A 15,410-nucleotide genomic window follows, 5' to 3' on the forward strand; every position below is an offset into this window, starting at 1 on the left:
ACCCGGGGTCATAGGGTGTTTCGGGTCTTTAATCATCAGACAAGCTCAACTGGGCGACCCAACCGGTGGTAGTCCGGCATATTGTATGTGTTGCTCTGGATTACCAGTATCTGCAAAATCTCTTGTGTCTATGATTGTACCTTATTGGATAGATATTGATGCACCTTTTTACATTGTAAATTCTTGTGAATCAAAATGAGAAAATTTTGATTCACCTGTTTCTTGATTACCAATACCCGTATCAGAAATGGAGGCACAGTTCTCATTCTCTCCTGTTGCCTTCTCAGCCGGAAGTTCATAATTATCCTAAAATACATAAATTTTAAAAGATGATGCTTACAGGAAAGGTAACAAGGTAATATTTTAGTAAATTCATAGGAAGTATTGGAAAATGCACACTGAAACTCAAACCAAGGAGAGGGTTTCCCCTGATCCTCACCAATCTCTGTTAACAGAATCCCATTTCCCTTCCCGTGGCTGCTTCCTGTGCTAATGCAGGCAACCCGCTCTTTTACCTCTCGCCTCATACTTTCACCTCAGCCTCCCACAGTTCCAACAAGACACACAGTAAATTCAAGGAGGATCACCCATCTTCTTAAAAAAAAGAGCAACTTTACAGACTTCTGAACTCAGTACCATGTTCTGCAATTTCACATAATGACAATTTCCAGTACTTTCTGCATTTGCTTCCTTTCCAGTAATTTCCTTCTATGCTCTCCCCTTCGCTCCACATTTTCCTGAATATTAAAGCTCTTACTTTAACTCTGTCATTCTCCAGAATTGCTTTATTAAAACTCTTGCTTTAACTCTGTCATTCTCCAGAATTGATGCAAGATTATCAACCAGAACTGTTAACTCTTTCCGTTTGTCTCCCTCTCCTCAGAGCTAATGTTCAGGAAGAATGGGAACAATTTAACCTTTACTGCTTACGTTCCAGCATGAGGATCACTACTTCAGCTGCAGATAATACTTGCACACTTACACATCCATTGTTTAAGATCCAAGAATAATTGACTAGTACAAGAAAGAATGGGATTTAAGGCTGATTTATACTTGTGCATGCAAGCTACACCGTAGGCATGATTTTTACTTTTGGGTACCCCTACGCCATAGCGAGCATGCGTAGTTGTGTCTGCGTCGCTCTGCAATTCACCGCCAAAACGCTAGTTGGTGGTGGGGATTCTATGCCACTGTGGTGAGTTTCTTCGAGAGAAACATGGACAAGGAAATGCATTTCAAATATTTTTGGATGTCGGCAGGTAGATTTGACCATTTGGTTCATCGTCTCCAGCCATTTATTTCGCATCAGTGTACAGACGCAGCGGAGAAAAGCAACCGGAAATGCAAGGCTACCAAGCGGACCAATCACAGATGTTGCAGTCTGCGTCCCTGCGACATGTGAGTTACATTTTTGGGGAGGTGCACGTCACCCTACGGTGTAGGGTACGCGGTACCTACAGCGTACATTTGACTCACAAGTATAAATCAGCCTTTATACGAAACATCTGTGAAAGAAAGGTTTTCTAGCAACCTGATCCTGCAGCACAACAACAATGTCCTTCACAATAAAATGCACAGAGACCCAGGAAAATGTGGATCACTTTCCGCATCTACATGCGCCACAACAAATTTTGGCCGGCTTAGACCTGATACTATTGGGCTGCAATGATTTCCACATTCCTGAACACTTGTAGATATGGATTACTCAAGAACTGGAAAGGCATGACCATCGTTGTTTCTATAAATCCTGGGCAGTATTGATAGCACCATCTGGCAACACTATCTTCTGATTAGCCAATGGCAGAGTCTGCAGCCTGAACAACCATTCTACAGAACTGGAACGAAAATAAATCATGCTCAACACAGAGGACCCTGAAGAGGACGCAAATTAGGCAGAGTAGGTTGAAGAATTTACAAACATAAGTCCAGGAAAAGCCCTATTTGTTTTTTTTTAAATTAGAAAAAAATCTAAGCTGCACACAAAAGAAAGACAAATTAAAGAATAGATTTAAAGAATAAAAGGACACTCATTTCTAAACTATTGATTATTCCACTTAAATAGGACAGATGACAAAGATGGAAATAAAGATGAAATAAAAAGTGTCTGTCAGGCAGCATCTGGGTAGAGAGAAACAGTTGATGTTTTGGTCCATGACCTCTCAATTACTCTTTATATTTTGAAGCTAAAATGTAAATTGCCCCAAATATCTAGGTAAGCCTATCATCAATAATACTACTGGGGTGAGAAGAGGAGCAATAAACTCCACCCACTCCATTGTGTTACTACAAAGCATCTTCTTCTTCTTGGGTCCTTAGCCCCCAGTGGAGCATAGGCTATCGATGATCTGTCTCTACTGTCCTCAGCTCTGAGCCAATTTCTCAAGAGTGGACCAGGAGTGTCCCCATCATCTAATTTCAGCCTCAACATCTCTCCTTCATGTGTTTTTTTTTTGGACATCGTTTTTTCCTCTTTCCTTGGGGATTCCATTTGAGTGTCTGCCTGGAGATGTTGTTGGTTGGCTTCCTCAAGGTGTGGCCATTTCCATCTTACGTATTTGTGTCTCTGTGGATTCCTGGTTGGTGTTTTTCCCGCAGTCTGGTTGGTTATTTTGTTGGCCTATCTGAAGTTTGGGATCTTTCTCAGGCACTGGTTGATGAAAGCCTGCAGTTTTTGTAGTGTCTCACTGTAAACGACAGCTTGTTGAAAATCTTGTAGGCAAGCAGAAATGTTAGATTAGGAGGGCTAATGACTAGGAGTAAAGCAGTGATGGCAAAACCTATATCTTCTGGGGTTTGGGAGAACATAATCCGAGCTCAGGTTTCTAGATCTTTGTAGTAGTCAGATGTTTGTAGTAGTTAGATGATTAACAAATAGAAACATCAACTGAGGTAAGTTTACCAATTCAAAAAGTTGTCAGTCAGTTAGGGATGCTTGCTCCTGATACACTTCCACTTTGTTTTGGTCCTTTTCCTGCTCCTTGCCAGATCCACACTGCTCCAAATCCTTTACCATTAGATCCCAAATGCATTTTGGGAAGTTAAGTGCAAGAGAAAAGTATACAGAAATGGCAGGACCCTCAGAAGCATCAATATACAGATAATTCTTTTTGGGGTGCAAGCTAACAGCTTTCCAAAAGTGGAAACTCAATCAGGTCGAATGGTAACACAAGTGTATGACATACTTGCCTTCATTGGTCATGCCATTGAATATAAAATCTATGAAATCTAGGAAAACTGACAGAAGCAAGAACCTTGGCTGACTTCTCCATTTTCTGATTCACAGGGAAATGTTTCCAACTGTAACAATGTAATCGCAGTCATGGCTGGGATCGGCTTATTTTAAAACTGGTAATTAAATCTGAGTTGGAGTTCTTTGAGGATATAATGAGTGCAGTGGATAGAGGGGAGCAGATGGACGCTATTTGCTTGGTTTTCCAGAAAGTGCTCGATAAGGATGCATAGAATTGGGGGTGATGTATTAGCACAGATAGAGGATTGATTAACCAATAGAAAGCAGAGAGCTGGGATACATGGTTGGTAATCAGTGGTGAGTGGTGTGCTGCTGGGGCCGGTGCTGGGCCTGCAACTGTTCACAATATATATTAACGATCTGGAAGAGGAGACCGAGTGTAATGTATCTAAGTTCGCTGATGATACTAAATTGAGTGTAGAAGATACGGAGAGTTGGCAGAGAATTATAGATAAGCTAAGTGAGTAGGCAAGGTTCTGGCAGATGAAATACAATGCTGGTAAATGCGAGGTCATCCGCTTTGGAAGAAAAAATGAAAAATGAGCAGATTATTGTTCAAATGGTAAAAAAGATTGCAGCACGCTGCTGTGCAGAGGGACTTGGGAGTGCTTGTGCATGAATCACAAAAGGTTGGTTTGCAGGAACAGCAGGCTATCAAAAAGTCAAATGGAATGTTGGCCTTCATTGCTTGAGGGATTGAATTTAGAAACAGAGAGGTTATTCTGCAATTGTACAGGTGACTAGTGAGGCTATATCTGCAGTACTGTCTGCAGACTACTTGAGGAAGGATCTACTGGTTTTGGAGGCAGTGCAGAGGAGGTTCATCAGGTTGAATCCAGAGATGACGTGGTTAGACTATGAGGAGAGATTGAGTTGCCTGGGACTGTACTCACTGGAATTCAGAATGAGAGTAGATCTTATAGAACCATAAAATTACGAAAGGGATAGATAAAATAGAGGCAGGAAAGTTGTTTCCACTGGTAGGTGAGACTAGAACTAGGGGACATAGCCTCAAGATTCAGGGGAGTAGATTTAGGACAGAGATGAAAAGAAACTACTTTTCCCAGAGTGGTGAATCTGTGGAATTCCCTGCCGAATGAAGCAGTGGAGGCTACCTCAGTGAATATATTTAAGACAAGGTTGGATAGATTTTTGCATAGTAGGGGAATTAAGGTTATGAGGAAAGGCAGGTAGGTGGAGATGAGTCCATGGCCAGGTCAGCCATGATCTTATTGAATGGTGGAGCAAGCTCGACGGGCCAGATGGCCGACTCCTGCTCCCTACTTCTTATGTTTTTTCTGCTTTGTAAAACTTCATAGTGTTTGCTTACTGGCTCTTCAGGAGAAGGATTTTTCTTGAGGTTTTGACTGATTTAGTCATCCTGCTTTTGTAACATATGCTATTATACAAAATATGAATTCTGAACACAGATTTTGCTTACCTTTATTTCTCCGTTAGTATCTATTTCTTCTTCCACATTATTATGATCCTCACTAGGGTCGTATGAATAAATCGGTACCAATTTGTTGCGTAGGTTTTCTAACCTTAGAAGCAAAGTAAAATGGATTAACCTTTTCACTATTGAAGAAATAAGTACTTATCAAAGAAACCATTGAACAAATATATAACCTACCAATATTGTAACCCTCTCAGTTAAGAAATTCTCCTGAGCAAGACTACCGGACCTTGGGTCATTAATTCTTTCATATTACCTTTCACTGTAGGATACGTGGTATTATTGTAGTCCAAACACTTAGCTTCAATTCACATTCAATTAGTGGATCAGTAACAGTTTTTACATTCTCCAATAGTGCTAACATGAAACATATTTCACAAACTGTATAAAATTATTTATGCAGACATTTTATTAGGATCTAAACATAGATCCCTTTGTTGAAAACAATACATAATAAGCAAGGTTAACCATTGTCTGTGGGACTTGAAATACTTTTGTCTCCAGAAGACTTTTGAATGCAGGCATTGAGCTAACAAGAAAATCTCAGGGTGTGACCATTTTGGCTCCAAGGGCAGAAATATAATTGCTGAAGTATCAACCACTGGCGAATCAACTGAAGAGGAACACTATTCATGTGAAGTCAAAGAGATGTAGTGTAAGACCTGGAAAGTGTAACTGGAGAAATTATTCTTCACAGTAAAGCAGCTGATGACAATCTTGTTAAAAGCTTAGGGTGGCCACATTTGAGGGTAGCAGAAGCCACACTAGAAAAAAAGGGAAACTGAATACAACAGGACTATGAGTAAATAAAGTTCTTCAGATGTAGGGAACCAGTTTTGGGTATATTTCAGCTCAGGATCAATGAGACCCAAGGGTGTTCATTACCAGGCTGATGGCTCTCCCTAGGCAATCTCTTGGATCTGAGACACAAAAAACTGTAGACACTGGGATCTGGAGCATCAAAATATCTCCTGGAAATACTCAGTGAATCAAGCAGCATCTGTAGGAGGAAAGGAATTGATGGCATTTCAGGTTAAAACACCTGCACCTTTTTACAGTTTGTGGAATATGTTTCACGCAAGCACTACTGGAGAATTAAAGGTTAAAAGCTATTGCTCTCCATCTTTACCCTCAATTCCTCCAACAGATTATTCCAAGTAGATGACTTGCTTCCACTTGGATTTTGTAGTTATGAAGTGGCTGACATGGGCTGATGCTTCCACAGATAGGGTAATAATCAAAACCAATAGTTCTACCTTGATTTCTCCTGCAAAAATGTAAGACTGAACACTGAATTAAATTCCATTTCCCACTACTCAGCCTACCGATCAAGATGTGTTGCAGTTTTTGATGCTCATCTTCAATGTCTACAACACCTCCTATTTCAGTGTGATATCCAAATGTACTAAATATTCCTCATATATTCTCATCCAATTCATTATTATAGATAACAAATAATAATGGGCCTAGTACCTAGCCCCTGGGGCACATGACTAGTCACAGACCTCCATTCTGAAAAACAGCTTTCCACCACCCAAGGTTTTTTACAGCTGCTGGAAATCCAAGCAATACACACAAAATGCTGAAGGAACTCAGCAGGCGAGGCAGCTGCATAAACAGCCAACTTTTCAGGCCAAGACCCTTCTTCAGGACTGGGAAAAAAGTGAGAAGTCAAAGTAAGGATGGGGAGTGGAAGAAGAGGTGATAGGTGAAACTGGGAGATGGGGAGGGAGGGGTGAAGTAAAGAGCTGGGAAGTTGATTGGTGAAAGAGAAATGGATGGAGAAGGGGGAATCTGATAGAAGAGTACAGAAGACCACGGAAGAAAGGAAAGGGGGAGAAACACCAGAGGGGGGCGATGGGCAGGTAAGGAGATAAGGTGAGAGGGAAAATGGGAATAGGAAATTGTGAAGGAGAAGGGGGAGTGGCCCATTACCGGAAGTTTGAGAAATCAAACTTCATGCCAGCAGGTTGGAGGCAACCCAAACAGAATACAAGGTGATTCTACTCCAGTCTGAGTATGGCCTCATCGCGGCAGTAGAGGAGTCTACAGACTGACATGTCGGAATGGGAATTGGAAGTAGAACGGATTTCAATTCTATTTCCCATTCCCATTCTGACATGTCAGTCCATAGCCTCTTCTACTGCTGTGATGAGGCCATACTCAGGTTGGAGGAGAAGCACATTGTATTCCGCCTGGGTAACCTCCAACCTGATGGCATGAACACCGATTTCTCAAACTTCTGGTAATGTCCCCTTTACCATTCCCCATTCCTATTTCCCTCTCTTACTTTATCCCCTTAACTGCCCATCACCTCCTTCTGGTGCTTTTCCCCCTTCCCTTTCTTCCATGGTCCTCTGTACTCTTCTATCAGATTCCCCCTTCTCCAGCCCTTTATCTCTTTCACCAATCAACTTCCCAGCTCTTTACTTCACTCCACCCCCTCTCCCGGTTTCACCTATCACCTACTGCCTTGTACTTCTTCCTCCCGTCCCTCACTCCGAGTTCACATCTCTTTTCTCCCAGGCCTGATGAAAGGTCTTAGCCTGAAACATCAACTGTTCACTCTTTTCCGTAGATGTTGCATGGCCTGCTGAGTCCCTCCAACATTTTGTCTATATTATTTCCACCATCCACCTGATTTTGGGTCCAGTTTGCTGGATCTCCTTGAATGCCATGCGATCCAACTTTCCAAAGCTACTTACCGTGTGAAACCAACGCCAAAAGCCTTACGTAACTTGACATGAAGCATGCTTTCTGCAGTCTACTCATCAACTTTCTTTCTCACTTCATCGAAAGTCTCAATCAAGTTCATAAGACAAGATCTCCCACATCCAAAACCATTTTGGCTACGCCTAATAAGCATCTGCCTTTCTAAATATAAGTATCTCTCATCACTCAGTATGTTTTCTAACATCTTATGGAGATTAGGCTAACGTATATATAATTATGAAGTCTATCTTTACAACCTTTTTAAATAAAGGTATAACATTTGCTATCTACCTGTCTTCCAGCACCTTGCCAGTGGATAGTGATGTTATAAATATATCACAGCAAGGTTCCCACAATTTCTTCGCTAGCTTACAATAGTGTTCTTGGAAATACTTCAACCAGATCTGGAGATTAGTCCACCTTTGTAAATCTTAACACATGCAACACCTCTCCTACCCAATATGGGCTGTCCCCAAAAACTATCCATCAACCTTGCCAGTATCCCAACTCTTCACATCTTTCTCCATGGGAAACACAAAAGAGAAATAATCTTTGAGAACTCTGTCCATCTCCAACGGCTCTACACATAGATTTCCATCTTGGTCCTTGAGGGTCCCGATTCACTTCCTAACCACTTTTTTTTCCACTTAATAAAGAAGATAGAAACATAGAAAACCTACAGCACCATACAGGCCCTTCTGCCCACAATACCGTGCCAAACGTGTACTTACTTTAGAAATTACCTAGGGTTACTTATAGCCCTCTATTTTTCTAAGCCTCATGTACCTATCCAGTAGTCTCTTAAAAGACCCTATCATATCCGCCTCCACCACTGTCGCCAGTAGCCCGTTCCATGCAGTCACCACTCTGCAATAAAAGCTTAACCCTGACATCTCCTCTGTACCTATTCCAGGCACCCTAAAATTGTGCCCTCTCGTGTTAGCCATTTCAGCCCTGGGAAAAAGCCTCTGACTATCCACACGATCAATGCCTCTCATCATCTTGTACACCTCTATCAGGTCACCTTTCATCCTCCGCCACACCAAGGAGAAAAGGCCGAGTTCACTCAACCTATTCTCATAAGGCATGCTCCCCAATAATCCAGGCAACATCCTTGTAAATCTCCTCCGCATCCTTTCTATAGTTTCCACATCCTTCCTGTAGTGAGGTGACCAGAACTGAGCACAGTACTCCAAGTGGGGTCTGACCAGGGTCCTATATAGCTGCAACATTACCTCTCGGCTCCTAAACTCAATCACATGATTGATGAAAGCCAATGCACCGTATGCCTTCTTAACCACAGAGTCAACCTGCGTAGCAGCTTTGAGTGTCCTATGGACTGACCGCAAGATCCCTCTAATCCTCCACACTGCCAAGAGTCTTACCATTAATACCATATTCTGCCATCATATTCGACCGACCAAAATGAACCAGCTCACACTTATCTGGGTTGAACTCCATCTGCCACTCCTCAGCCTAGTTTTGTATCCTATCAATGTCCAGCTGTAACCTCTGACAGCACTCCACACTATCAAAAACACCCCAACCTTTGTGTCATCAGCAAATTTACTAACCCATCCCTCCACTTCCTCATCCAGGTCATTTATAAAAATTGCGAAGAGAAGGGGTCCCAGAACAGATTCCTGAGGCACACCACTGATCACTGACCACCATGCAGAATATGACCCATCTACAACCTCTCTTTGCCTTCTGTGGGCAAGCCAGTTCCGTATCCACAAAGCAATGTCCCCTTGGATTCCCATGCCTCCTTACTTTTTCAATAAGCCTTTCATGGGGTAACTTATCAAATGCCTTGCCAGAATCTATATACACTACATCCACTGCTCTACCTTAATTACATCCTTAAAAAATTCAGTCAGGCTCGTAAGGCCCGACATGCCTTTGACAAAGCCATGCTGACTATTCCTAATCATATTATGCCTCTCCAAATGTTCATAAATCCTGCCTCTCAGGATCTCTTCTATCAACTTACCAACCACTGAAGTAAGACTCACTGGTCTATAATTTCCTGGGCTATCTTTACTCCTTTACTTGAATAAGGGAACAACATCTGCAACCCTCCAATCCACCAGAACCTCTTCCATCCCAATTGATGAGGCAAAGATCGTTGTCAGAGGCTCAGAAATCTCCTCCCTTGCCTCCTACAGTAGCCTGGGGTGCATCTCGCCCGGTCCCGGAGACCTATCCAACTTGATGCTTTCCAAAAGCTCCAGCACATCCTCTTTCTTCATGTTTATATGCTCAAGCTTTTCAATCTGCTGTAAGTCATCCCTACAATCACCAAGATCCTTTTCTGTAGTGAATACTGAAGCAAAGTTCCTCCTGATAGCTTCATATTTCCCCTTACTCCAATTAAGCACTTTCCTAACTTGTCTGTTCCTATCCCTCTCCAGTGCTATGGTCAGGAGATAGAATTGTAACTACTATCTCCAAAATGCTCTCCCACTGAGAGACCTGACACTTGACCAGGTTCATTTCCCAATACCAGATCAAGTACAGCCTCTCCTCTTGTAGGTCTATCTACATATTGTGTCAGGAAACCTTCCTGAACACACCTAACAAACTCCACTCCATCTAAACCCCTCACTCTAGGGAGATGCCAATCAATATTTGGGAAATTAAAATCTCCCACCATGACAACCCTGTTATTATTACTCCTTTCCAGAATCTGTCTCTCTATCTGCTCCTTGATGCCCCTGTTACTACTGGTGGTCTATAAAAAACACCCAGTAGAGTTATTGACTCCTTCTTGTTTCTAACTTCCACCCAGAGAGACTCAGTAGACAATCCCTCCTTGACTTCCTCCTTTTCTGCAGCCATGACAATATCTCTGATCAGCAGTGCCACGCCCCCACCTCTTTTGCACCCCTCCCTGTCCTTTCTGAAACATCTAAAGCCTGGCACTCTAAGTAGCCATTCCTGCCCTGAAACCATCCAAGTCTCTGTAATGGCCACAACATCACAGCTCCAAGTACTGTTCCACGCTCTAAGCTCATCAGCTTTATTCATGATGCTTCTTGCATTAAAATAGACACATCTCAAACCATCGATCTGAGCACATCCCTTCTCTATCACCTGCCTATCCTCCCTCTCGCACTGTCTACAAGCTTTCTCTATTTGTGAGCCAACTGCTCCTTCCTCTGTCTCTTCAGTTCAGTTTCCACCTCCCAGCCATTCTAGTTTTTTTTATATAATATAATTTTTCTTGAGTTTTCAAAAAGAATACATGAAAAGATAAAATCTACCCTCCCCCCCCCATATATAGTCCTACCTAAAAAGAAAGAAGAGAGAAAAAAAAGAAGAGCCGCCTGGGTATTGGAAGGTTTCCACATGCTCCATGGGATTCAAAATAAATTTGGTATAATTATTTGTTACTTTCCCCAAGGGACCAAGATCTTTATCGGAGCACTTAAATATGCCATCCTATCTTTTGTAAATAAGGGCGCCAAATATTCAAAAATGTTACATATTTATCTCTTAAATTATAAGTAATTTTTTCGAGTGGAATAGAACTAGCCATTTTATTATTCCAACAATCCATACTTAAATACGAATCAGATTTCCAAGTAACTGCTATAGTCTTCTTAGCTACTGCCAATATAATTTTTATAAATTCTTTCTGATATTTATTCAATTTAAGTTTCGGCTTTATCCCTTCAATATCACCTAATAGAAATAATACAGGGTTATGTGGAAGTTCAGTTCCAGTAATTTGTTCCAATAAGACTCTTAAATTTATCCAAAAGGGTTGAATTTTAAAACAAGACCAAGTAGAATGTAAAAAAGTACCAATTTCTTGATTACACCGAAAGCATTTATCAGATAGATTTGAATTTAATCTATTTATTTTTTGTGGTGTAATATATAATTGGTGTAAAAAATTATATTGTACTAATCTAAGTCAAACATTTATTGTATTTGTCATACTGTCAAGACAGAGCCTTGACCAATTTGTTTCATCAATATTAATATTCAGATCTGTTTCCCATTTTTGCTTTGACTTATGGATTCCTTGTTTAATTGTCTGTTCTTGAATCAAATTATACATACAAGAAATAAATTTTTTAATTTTCCCTTTTTGAATTAAAGTTTCAATTTCATTACGTTTTGGCAAAAACATTGTTTGACCCAGCTTACCTTTTAAGTAAGCCCTTAATTGAAGGTAACAAAAGAAAGTATTATTTGATATTTTATATTTATCCTTTAGTTGTTCAAATGACATCAATATACCTCGTTCATAACAATCTCCTATAAATTTAATCCCTTTTTGGTACCAATTGTATAAAAGTTGATTGTCCATTGTAAAAGGAATAAGTCTGTTTTGGAACAAAGGTCTCCTTGCTAATAGAGATTTCTGTGTTTCATTATCAACATTTATCTTATTCCATAGATCAATCAAATGTGTTAATATAGGAGATTCTTTCTTTTCCCATATCCATTTAGATTCCCACTTATATATAAAATCTTCAGGTCTATTTTCTCCTATCTTGTCTAATTCTATTTTAATCCATGCTGGTTTTCGATCATCGAAGAAAGATGCAATAAATCTAAGTTGATTTGCTTTATAATAATTTTTAAAGTTTGGAAGTTGTAACCCTCCTAACCCAAATTGCCATTCTAGTTTAAACTCTCCCCAATAGTCTTAGCAAACCTCCCTGCCAGGATACTGCTCCCCCTCGGATTCAAGTGCAACCCGTCCTTTTTGTACAGGTCACGCCTGCCCTAGAAGAGATCCTAATGATCCAGAAATCTGAATCTCTGAATCCCTGACCCCTGCTCCAATCCCTCAGCCACGCATTTATCCTCCACCGCACTCTATTCATATACTCGCTGTTGCGTGGCACAGGCAGTAATCCTGAGATCAGTACCTTTGAGGTCCTGACTTCTCAACTTCCTTCTGAACTCCCTGCAGTCTGTTTTCAGGACTTCCTCGCTTTTCCTGCCTATGTCGTTGGTACCAATATGTACCACGACCTCTGGCTGTTCACCTTCCCACTTCAGGATATCATGGACGCGATCAGAAACATCCCTGACCCTGGCACCTGGGAGGCAAACTACCATCTGTGTTTCCTTCCTGCGTCCACAGAATCACTTGTCTGACCCCCTAACTATAGAGTCCCCTATCACTGCTGCCTTCCTCTTCCTTTCCCTACCCTTCTGAGCCACAGGGCCGGACTCTGTGCCAGAGGCGCGGCCACAGTTGCTTCCCCCAGGTAGGCTGTCCCCCCCAATAGTACTCAAACAGGAGTACTTATTGTTAAAGGAGATAACCACAGGGGTACTCTCTAGCATCTGACTCTTGCCCTTCCCTCTCCTGACTGTTACCCACTCGTCTGTCTCCCGAAACCCCGGCGTGACTACCTGCCTATAGCTCCTCTCCGTCACCTCCTCACTTCCCCTGACCAGTCAAAAGTCATCTCTCAGGGTTCTCCTTTTGTTAGGTGTGTCCAGGAAGGATTCATGACACAGTATGTTGTCAGGCCAACTAGAGGAAAGGCCAAACTGAATCTAGTTCTAGACAATGAACCTGGACAGGTGACATATCTGCTGGTGGGTGAGCATTTCAAAGATAGTGACCATAACTCCCTGACCTTTACCATAGCCTTGAAAAGAAATAGGAGCAGACGGTATGGAAAAGTATTTTATTGGGGGAGGATACACTATGACGCTATTAGGGAAGAACTTGGGAACAGGTGTACTGAGGGAAAAACACAATAGAAATCTGGAGGTTATTTAAAAAATAATTAGCTCTACTTGTCACATATACATTTAGGTTTACAGTGAAATGCACCTTTTGCATCAATGACTAACGTAATCCAAGAATGTGCCAGGGACGGCCCACAAGTGTTGCCATGCTTTTGCCACCAACATAGTATTCCCACAACTTACTAACCTTAATCTGCACACCTTTGGAAACCATGTTGTCGCTGGGAGAACGTACAAACTCCTTACTGACAGTGGCAGGAATTGAATGTTAAACACGGGTGCTGAGATGGAAGGAGTACTTGAACGGGGTTCTAGATAGGTTTTTCCTATAGAGGCAGGGAAAGGTTGGTAGGGTGAAGTAACAATGGTTGACAGGAGTTGTGGAACATCTAGTCAAGAATAAGAAGGAAGCATACTTAAGGTTCAGGAAACAATGATCAGATAGGACTCTTGAGAGTTATAAGAAAGCCAAGTAGGAGCTTAAGAAGGGACTTAAGAGGGCTAGAAATGGCCATCAGAAGGCAAGTAGGATCAAGGAAAGCACCAGACATTTTACATGTACATGGATGAAAGAAAAATGGAAGGCTGTGCAGGAGGAAAAGATTAGATTCATCTTGGAGTAGGTTAAAAGGTTGGCACAACATCATAGCTTAAAGGGCCTGTACAATTTTTCCTTAATTGTTTTATGCCAAAGCCATCTCATGCCCAAGTCCATCCTCTATATACCTCCATTGCTTGATCCCAGCTTCCTGTATTTGACTCAAGCTGCCTCCTTTCCTTGACCAAAGTTACAATATCACTTGACATCCAGGTTTCCCAACTCCCAGGATATTTGCCTTTGACTTTGACATGTAGTGCTTTATGTCTTGTTATGTCATTTAAAAACCTCCCACCCACTAGAGGTCATTTTGCCCAAGAACAATCTAGCTCAAGCAACCTGTTCAAGCTCCTCTCCAATACAATCACAAAATTTGCCCTGCCCCAATTTAGAAATCAAACCTGTGAACTAGTTCTGTCCCTTTCCAGAACTATTTTAAAACTGAATTCAGTTACCTGCTCTTCCTTATTTCCTAGGAGTAGGTCAATCTTCATCCATTCCCTAGTAGGCCCCTCCTTCGTACTGTCTGAGGAAGCGTTCCTGAAGATACTGAATAAATTCTAGCCCATCTAGACCTTTAACACTATGGTAATTGCACAGGTTAAAAATGTCATGGGTTTTTTCTTTAAAGGTAAACTGTGTACAACAGCATGATGAGTGAGGTCAAAGTGGCCCAGTTCTGAGGAAGGGTCTCGGCCCCAAACGTCAACAGTTCATTCATTTCCACAGACGTGTGTGTGTGTGTGTGTGTGTGTGTGTGTGTGTGTGTGTGTGGCGCTTGGATTTCAAGCATCTGCAGATTTTCTTGTGTTTACAAAGTGGCCTTTGTTCTGGAGTGGTGGTGTTGCAGGTTGACCAGTCTCCTGTTTGCCCAATTGATCAGATCCACTCCAACTGGCAACATTTTGAAAGCAACAGTACTGTGGCTAAAAAAGATTGGGAATGGGATCACAGGATCGTGCTGCCAGTATTGCTTCCTTCACTTCACATGTAGAACTGCACCGGCAGAATGGCAGCCCTGCAATATCCCAAACCTAGACGCTTTTCGTTCAGTTTCCAGTTATGACATCTAACTGAACTGTCCTTATTGCACAGGTTACAGTCTCTGCCCTGTGGCTCTCCCCTACCACCCCCAACTGTGCCATCCGACCAGAGGGATTTTCGATCCATCGGATGGACCGCACGGCGGCTTCGGGCAAGACGAGGGGAGGTGGTGTCTGCTTACTGATCAACACTGGGTGGTGCTCGGACACAGTGGCACTGGCAAGCTCCTGCAGTCCAGACCTGGAACACCTGTCGGTGAAGTGTCGTCCCTACTATCTGCCATGGGAATTCACCTCAGTCATATTGACAGTGGTCTACATTCCCCCCCAGGCGGATGTGGAGTGTGCTCTGAACATACTGTATGCCAACATCAGTGAACTTGAGACCAGGTATCTGGAGGCTTTGCTCATTACAGCCAGGGACTTTACCCAGGCCAACCTCAGAGAAAGTTATACCAACATGTCTCCTGCCCCATTAGAGGCCCGAATATACTTGACTACTGCTACACAGCAGTCAAGGATGCCTACCGTTCCGTCCCACGACCTACTGCAAATACAATTCACTATTTTTACTGGGGCAAAAAGATTAAAGAAATCTCTAAAACATTTTCAAATAAGAAAGAG

General features: G+C 42.0%; 1 protein-coding gene across 3 annotated transcripts in view; it reads right to left on the reverse strand.

Annotated features, from left to right (window-relative positions):
* The window catches only part of LOC134351524 (small integral membrane protein 29-like), a 123,033-nt gene that overhangs the window by 21,241 nt on the left and 86,382 nt on the right, over positions 1–15,410 (reverse strand). For all 3 annotated transcript variants that reach the window (XM_063057788.1, XM_063057789.1, XM_063057790.1), the window contains exons 4-5: positions 4,692–4,794; positions 216–306 (exon numbers count right to left, since the gene is read on the reverse strand). In XM_063057788.1, coding sequence (XP_062913858.1) covers positions 216–306; positions 4,692–4,794 — 194 coding nt within the window. The remainder of the gene's footprint in view (positions 1–215; positions 307–4,691; positions 4,795–15,410) is intronic.

This window comes from Mobula hypostoma, chromosome 9 (assembly GCF_963921235.1).
Source record: "Mobula hypostoma chromosome 9, sMobHyp1.1, whole genome shotgun sequence".
NCBI classification, from domain to species: Eukaryota; Metazoa; Chordata; class Chondrichthyes; order Myliobatiformes; family Myliobatidae; genus Mobula; species Mobula hypostoma.